The 7,698-nt window shown below is 38.5% G+C and overlaps 1 protein-coding gene across 4 annotated transcripts in view; it reads right to left on the bottom strand.

Moving 5' to 3' along the window:
- Positions 1–1,082: 1,082 nt before the first annotated feature.
- Positions 1,083–7,698, bottom strand: part of TTC39C (tetratricopeptide repeat domain 39C) — an 80,040-nt gene continuing 73,424 nt past the window's right edge. For 3 of the 4 annotated variants that reach the window (XM_053242493.1, XM_053242494.1, XM_053242495.1), the window contains 2 exons: positions 6,691–6,729; positions 1,083–6,269 (listed from right to left, as the gene is read on the bottom strand). In XM_053242493.1, coding sequence (XP_053098468.1) covers positions 6,180–6,269; positions 6,691–6,729 — 129 coding nt within the window. In that variant the 3' untranslated portion in view covers positions 1,083–6,179. The remainder of the gene's footprint in view (positions 6,270–6,690; positions 6,730–7,698) is intronic. The other variant, XR_008305430.1, reaches the window with a different exon arrangement.

Genomic DNA, 7,698 nt, shown 5'->3' with positions numbered 1-7,698 from the left:
CAGTACTTTTATACATATTGTCTTAACCCACATACTGGTTTTTACACTTATTTTATAAACTGTATTTTTAATTTAAAAAAAAAAAATCTGTTTCATACATACTGTCACATTTAATATTTTTAGCCTTTTAACCTTTTATTGAGAAGTTTTTACAGTGCTTCTCTCATTGCATCAGACATAGTGGCTTTATACGCTATGTAGTTTGTAGTTTTATTGTACCAGTATTTTATCGTAGGGCAGTAATTGGCTGCTAATGATATTTTGCATTGTGATATATTTTTAGCATTTGATGCTTTTTCCATGCCCTTGTATGCTTTTATTCTTGTGCTGGTCTGGAACCGTAATAAAGACTGAGTGATTGATCTGTATAATTCAATCAATCAACCTATGGCGCAATTCAGGCTACAGGGTATTAATATTTACAAGGAAAGAAACACAGCAATAAAGCCAAGCCAAACCTCCTGTTATAGAAGGGAAAGTGAAAGGGGGAAAAACATGAAAATCCAATCCACCCAGGGTCTCCAGCCAATTCAGCCTAGAGGAAAATCCCTAATGCCATGCATGTCAAATTAGCTATATGCAGTAACAAACAAACCTTATCCAAGTTATCCAGAGGAAATGTTGTTTGGTGCAATTCATGCCATCCAACATCTTTTCTCTAGCACAGCAGTCACTGATGCTCCAAAAAGAAGAGGGAAAGCACTCTTCCTAAACTCAGTGGGACACAATTTTGTATTCAGGAATGTATTTAATTCCAACATGAACCCAGCATCACTTCTTTGCTCTCAAGTATCCAAGGGAGACTATTGCAAAACGTTACATTTCTTGATATAAGCCTTTTAAAATTTTCCAGACAAAAATAGTCCATGTTAAACCTTTGTTCATTAGCTCTTTTAACAATCATTTAAAACTTAAACAGGTTTCATTTCTCTGTAGTGCTAACTCTTTTGATTTGTGTGTAGAGTAAAATAATACCCTTTCAACCTGCTTGGTCAAGCAATCTGTCCCAACTGATTCAATCTGTGCAGGTAGCTTTAGGGACACAAACAATGATATTCTTAAATGGAGAGGCCAAGACAGAACAAGGTATGACTGTTTTTATTTAAGAACAAATGTGGAGAGAACAAGCAAGTATTTAAAAGTTAGTAACAGAACAAAGAGAGAGGGAGTTTGCTCCAGTGAAAATGGCGGGCGGGTGTGTGTGTGTGTGTTAAAGAGTAAATGAATACAGGTTTTGCATGGCAAACATAGAAACAGAACAAAAATTTTGGGATGAAACACAAGATATGTTTGTCCAAACCACAACTGAGGGTCAATTAATGTTATTTGAATATCTATACTCAAGTACAAAAGAATACACAATACACGTGGCAGGCATCAAATGTGAATGGCATGCATACATTCAAAAAGCTGGTTTTCTCTACCTACAGTATACAGGAAAAAGGCATTACAAGAAAAGGATCAGACCCATGTGACTATTCATATTGTGGAGAAGCCATCTGCTTGAATGCATGCATGGCCTTCACAACAGACACTAACACATGCATTTTGTACTCAGATGTTCATAGCCAAGTGAGAATCAGATTACAGTTTACTTATTGTACATGATGTAATCCATCCGCTAATCTTGGGATAAATAAAATTATGATGCAAAAAGAAATGTTCAGACCGCAAGATCTTTGCCTAGTTCTCACTGGGGTGTAAACCTGTGTTTGGGCTGTACATAAAAAACTGGTGAGAAAGGTTCTTGGTTTGAGCCTGTTCCCATAAGCTAGCTTCCTACATGGAGATAATTGTATTAAGGGACATTCATTTATGAAAGCCCCACAGGCAGACTAAAGGCCTACCATATCAGCAAAAGCCAGACCCAAGGGCCACACTAAAAGTAATGCAGGATACACTTAGGGTGGATTCAGACATCACATGGAACTATGGTTTATTTCATCTAACTGTGGTTAGTTTCTATGTCTGAACCCATGCCAGCTATACAAATCATGGTGCATTTGGTGCTGTTAAACCATTATCTGAACCCAAGGTTTGAAGTTGATTTGTTTGTCCTAACCAAGGCTTCATATGTTGTCTGAATCTGCAACCATGGCTTAATCTTGGTTTGCTTCAGTAGCCTGGCCTTCATGGAGTTCCTGGGGAGAGAGAGAGACACACGTGTCTAGGTCATGAAAGGTAAGGCAAAGGGGCAGGACCAGAACTTACTATGAAATGGCAAAAACACACCAAGATCTGATTATAGTCTGTGGTGCCAATCTAGATTTGCAAAATAAACATTAGTTAAATCATAGTTTTGCATGATGTCTGAATGTACAAAGAATGTATTCCTAAAGGTGTTTGTATTTAATCCAGTTGCAGGAAGATTCCAGGGGCCTCCAAATGTTATTTTAGTAGAAGGTGTGCTTAACTCTTTAAACAAATCAAAATTCCCTCTCCATGCTTCTCTCTCAACTATGAGGGAGAAAATATATTAGTTCCAGGTGTCTTTTGTAGGGGTGCCGGCAGGGGCCGAGGCCGGGTAGACTGGGCCTCCGGCGTTGGGGAGACGTGAAGCTCGCGCGCGACGTGCGCATGCGCAAAAGGCTTGCCAGAGCCTTTTGCATTGCGGAGGGTCAAGGGGCGGCAGGGAGGTATCCTGCCGCCCCAATTTCTACAGTAAATACAAGCGCTGGAGGGGGCAAAGCAGCGGGAGGGGTAAGTAAACCCTCCCCGCCCTTAAAGGAACCCCCTCCACCCGGACCGGACCGGCCAGGTCCGAACGGTCCAGAGGCCTTTACAATGACCTCCAGACCGGTCCGGACCCATCCCTAGTCTTTTGCCCTGAAAGGGAAATCAGCTGGGTGTTTTGATGTGGGGAAAGAATGCAGCACTCCTGATGCTCCAGTCACATTTAAAGTACTTCTTCCCATGGCTGGATTAAAGTAAAACACACTGGGAGATACTGCTTGTCTCTCTGGTATCACATCCAAGTTTCGTCATATGTTACACCAGTTTGGCCATACTTCCATTACATCCAAGTTTGGCCATACTTTGACAGACATCCAGTTAACTCTGAAAAACCTGGCAAATCTCACCTGAAACTATTTACTGACGGGTGATTATGAAGAGCAACAAGAAAAATCTGGGTTCTTGTCATCTTTTAATTTTACTCAGCAGAAATATAAAAATCTACAAGCTCTGTAAGTTAATGACATTCATAGCACACCACAGTAAACCATCTAAAGTGACATGTAAAAATTCAAGTTATTCACTCGAATAATGCAATAAAAAGGTATCAACAACCAAAAAAATATATATATACTTGACCTGGTAAATTCTTAATATATATATATTAACCAATGAGATGTTTACTCCGTTATTGCTATTAGACCATGCCTCCGAGCTATAAAATATAAAAAAAGATCAGATTACATAAAATACAGCTGAGATTGTTCTCATCACAGGCATAATCTAATATAAAAATACCTTTGACATTTACAAGATAGAGGTTTATTCTATAAGGTGTGCATGAGAGGGCTGGGAGTGAGGGAAAATACACTGATGGATGTGGCACTGAGTCATCGTCATTGTACACAATGAGGTTATTTTGCTCGTGAGATAATGCAACTCATACAGGCCCGGTGACAGGAACAGGCCTGTGATCATATCACTACAGCTTTATTTAAAATCTAATTGCATACACAGAGGACCTCCTATGGCCTCAATCTTCCACTACAAGAGTTTTATTATTGTAGTAGCCTTGACCACACACTGAGTTGCGCGTGATACACAAGGCAGCCTGTTTGGCAGAAGTTTATTTGATGGTTTAGTTCTATTGCTGTCAATGATGCCGACCTTGTTTAACTTAGTGGTCTGTGTCTTACAAATAATGGCAGGGCAGTTAAGATTGCTTTTATCCATAAGAAACTGTAGCATAAAAATAATTCAAGGATATTATATCTACCTATGATTCAGAATCAGGGATTTAAAGTTACTTTCATATAAGGGTACAGTATATATGTAATTCCGCCCCTCTCCCCATCCCCTCATAGTTATCCAAGCAGTGCTTCTCCTATGTTTCGTTACATTTTGTAGATTCGGGATTGCTGACTCAGTTCCCTGCACCACAGGGTGAAATTTTTACCCATGTGAGTGAATAGTGAACCTATTAGCTGTTCTCTATGGCCCCAAGGGTTTGAGCAATGCAGTTATGTTGCAAAAGGAAGACTCCTGCTCTAGCATTACTGTGCTTCAGTCTCCTACCCCATTTCCGCTTTTCATGCTCTGGTTTGGACAACGTGAAAAAGTAATGCAAATATCCCAACAAAACTCTGAACCAGGGAGTCCAGAAGTGGATCTGCAATTGTGGGCAACTCAGGCACACACATAAATATACATCATCATGCCTTGCTTTCATACATATGCCAACATGAGATCAATTATCCCAAGTCTGTAAAATGTAACAAAATGCAAGAAGCAGTCAGCCAAATGGATTTAGAAATTATCTCTTTCCAACCAAGAATAATCATGTCTAAAGAAGTGCATTCACAGCATATGCTGTGACTATACATGAAAGCTGTGTTACATCTAACATTCATCCTCTCTTTAGAAAGGAGGAAGGTTTAGCTGCCACTAAGTGCTTTTTAGTAGCTGGAGTGTTCTGCTTCAGTAGGTAGTCACTGCACAGGTGACAGTCTGAGAAAGCAGGAGTGGCCCTATACATGTCAGTGTTGGGGAATCCTCTATATGTGGCTGCCTGTCGCAAAGTATTCCCAAAATGCTGATGTGAATGGGGAAGCCCCTTCTTGTATGTAACACCAAATATGCATTGGTAACCTGCCAACCTTTAAATCAGAGTCAGCGAATTTCTACTCTCTGCATGCCATGAAATTTTTGGAGCCAGCCAATTCAGGTGAATGATGAACAAGATACATCGTTTTTCAGAGGAAGAGAGAAAATTGAAGTCAACATACAGTATTTCAGAATGAGAGAGAGTGTAAGGCTTTTACCATTTGAAAGGGGGGGGGGGATTAAATACTCTATTTTCAATGTTACACAATTCCCAAGGTTTTAGGAAAAATTGTTATTTGAAAAATGTCTTTAAAAATCAACCTGCTTCAAAAAAAACCAAAGTGTGACAGACAGGGGGAAAATGAGTGAATTTGTACATTACTTTAAAAGCTCTAGAACTGACTGGAACACTAAAGGTATGGTAACACCACAGGCTTATAATGCCACATGGCATATAGAAAGCCCTGTAATATTTAATACAACAATCTTGCTCCAATATGAGATTTAAAACTTTAAAAGTAAAGATTACTACTTTGTCAGAAGTTTTAGCAATGTGTGATAATTAATTTGCTCAACACCTTGAAACAAGGTAGCAGGCCTTAGTACCACTTAACATTGTTATAAAATGCCCAACACAATCATTAGGGGTTCAAAAAATAAATATTTGACTGAAAAATAGAAGAACATTTCTAGATAGTCTCATATTTTAGCATAAATATGGTGATAGTTATCATTCATCCACATATCTCTAGATGAAGTAAACTAAAAGGAACAGATGAAATTGTGCTGCAAGAGTGCCCATCTTTTTTCATTCCATTTTTGCTGACCTCTGAATAAATTTTTTATCCAATCTTGCGTATGTACAGTTTGAAACAATTATGCAGTACTGTTTCAACAAACAAGTGGCTCCCCTCTACAAAATTAAAACAGAAAGAAAAATCCTACTTGCAGAAGTGGAGCCAATATTGTTATAGGTAAATCAAAGTGTGCTTCTTGTAGGCTCATTTGTACAATCACAGGCTAATACGCTCAGCTTGGCTAAAACAAAACACTTCCCCCCAACAAATACAAGGACTCCAAAGGACAGTTCTCCTGCACAAATCTCATTGAACACCACAGGTTAGGCAGGAACATGGTTTCCAGCTCCGGCATATTTAAATGGGGCTTGCACGGGTCAAGTTCTAGTGTACTGAGCCAAAGGTCACTTAGCCTTTTTGGCTAAATGTTGTCCCTAATTGTCAAGACTGCAATATTTTTCTGTCACAAACTCTGCATGGTATGGAAAGTGTCTCTGGCACAGGTGGTTTTTCAGAGGAGAAATTGGCCTTTCCCACAGTTTTGTTCTCCAAGTTGTTGTAGAATGCAGATACTGTGAGGAATGAAGAGTTGAGGCTTCCAGACCATCACTGGGGGACTACTTCCCTCAGGGAGGCTAACGCTGCATGTATTCGGACATGCAATCTGTTCTCAAAATCATACCCTGTGAATTCCTCCTGCAATTTAAAAATGCAAATAAATGGTTAACCTAACCCATGTTATCAGAAAGGGTAACATATGAAGAATGGTGCAAGATTCTTTGTTCCTTAAATACAATTAAAGTTTAAAATGCCTACTAACTTATCCTTAATGGTCCAAAATCAATGTGGGATACAGATTTTCGTTCAAATGCAAAGCAGCCATGCTGACTGCCCACTAAGGGTCTAACATACAAAAAGATGTTGGAACTCATGCTCACCATAAAGCTCCAGAAAAATCCCTTGGTATGTGCAATGAAAAAAGTTATACTGGATCAAGTAATTTTAAGCTGGGAAAGAATATGGGAAGAAGAGAAAAAGCAAGCAAGCATTGACTGAAGACAGCATTTAGACAGCTATAACAGCAGATAATGCTTTATCTATTATGGATTTTTTTTACCTTGGCCTGAAGCAGTAAAGTTTTGCCTCTTGGCACCGTCTGCAGGAGAAAGAAAAACATTTTAGACATCTCTGTGCTTACACAAACTTTTTTCTAATCTGCAGCTGTCTAACAAGAATTCAATTTCTGCTAATATGAAAAACAAGGAAAATGCAGATCACAGCAGCTAGATGACTAGTTTTACTGGGAACAATGCACTGATTTTCAGTTGTACTGTATCAGAAAATATCTGAAATCTGTTCTCTACAATGAAAGGTGGCGGCATTTATTTTAGTAAGAGATAAGCAAATCTGCAAAAACAGTGAACTACGCAAAGGAAAAAGTGTGCCAATATGAGATTTGACTTTACATAAAACAAGAATTTTAGGATGTAACCTTATGCCCAATTATGCACACATAAGTCCATTTAAAATGAATTAGGACCCTAGCTGCAGGGTGGTGGTAGTGGTTTTTTAAAAAAAAAAATTCAGTTTGTGCCAGTAATTTCTAAATTGCCTGAGATTCACAGGTGCACTTTTTCTCAGTTTAAAGTGCTACATATGAAACCCACCTTTTCAGCTCCTTGAAAGCCTTAATATTCCAAGTATCACTAATATATATGCTATCTCTTCTAGCTTCTGCCCTTAAATTATTCTAGGAAGCAGTGGCCTTAGCAGCCCATTTGTTCGCACACATTGTGAGTTCCAAGGCTCTAAAAATGGGTAACAGACCTGGTATATCTCTTCTCTACAGAAGGCTCCAAATAAAATGAAAAGGTGAATGAGAAATGACAATATATCTGGTATCTCTGTCAGGGGACATCTGTTGTTCATGTTCAGAACATATTCATGTCAAACATGTTTTAATGGTTTGATTTTTAATCGTTTTAACCTTTTCAATTTTAAATTGTTATAATGTTTTAACCTTTTTATTTGTTGTTTTTATTGTTGTGTTGTAAATCGCCCAGAGACTTGCGTTTTGGGCGGTATACATACAAATATGTTAAATAAAATTAATTAATAAATAAAG

The sequence above is a fragment of the Hemicordylus capensis genome, chromosome 4 (genome assembly GCF_027244095.1).
Source record: "Hemicordylus capensis ecotype Gifberg chromosome 4, rHemCap1.1.pri, whole genome shotgun sequence".
NCBI classification, from domain to species: domain Eukaryota; kingdom Metazoa; phylum Chordata; class Lepidosauria; order Squamata; family Cordylidae; genus Hemicordylus; species Hemicordylus capensis.
Note: the sequence above shows the minus strand (reverse complement) of the source record. Positions and strands in the feature narration are given on the sequence as shown.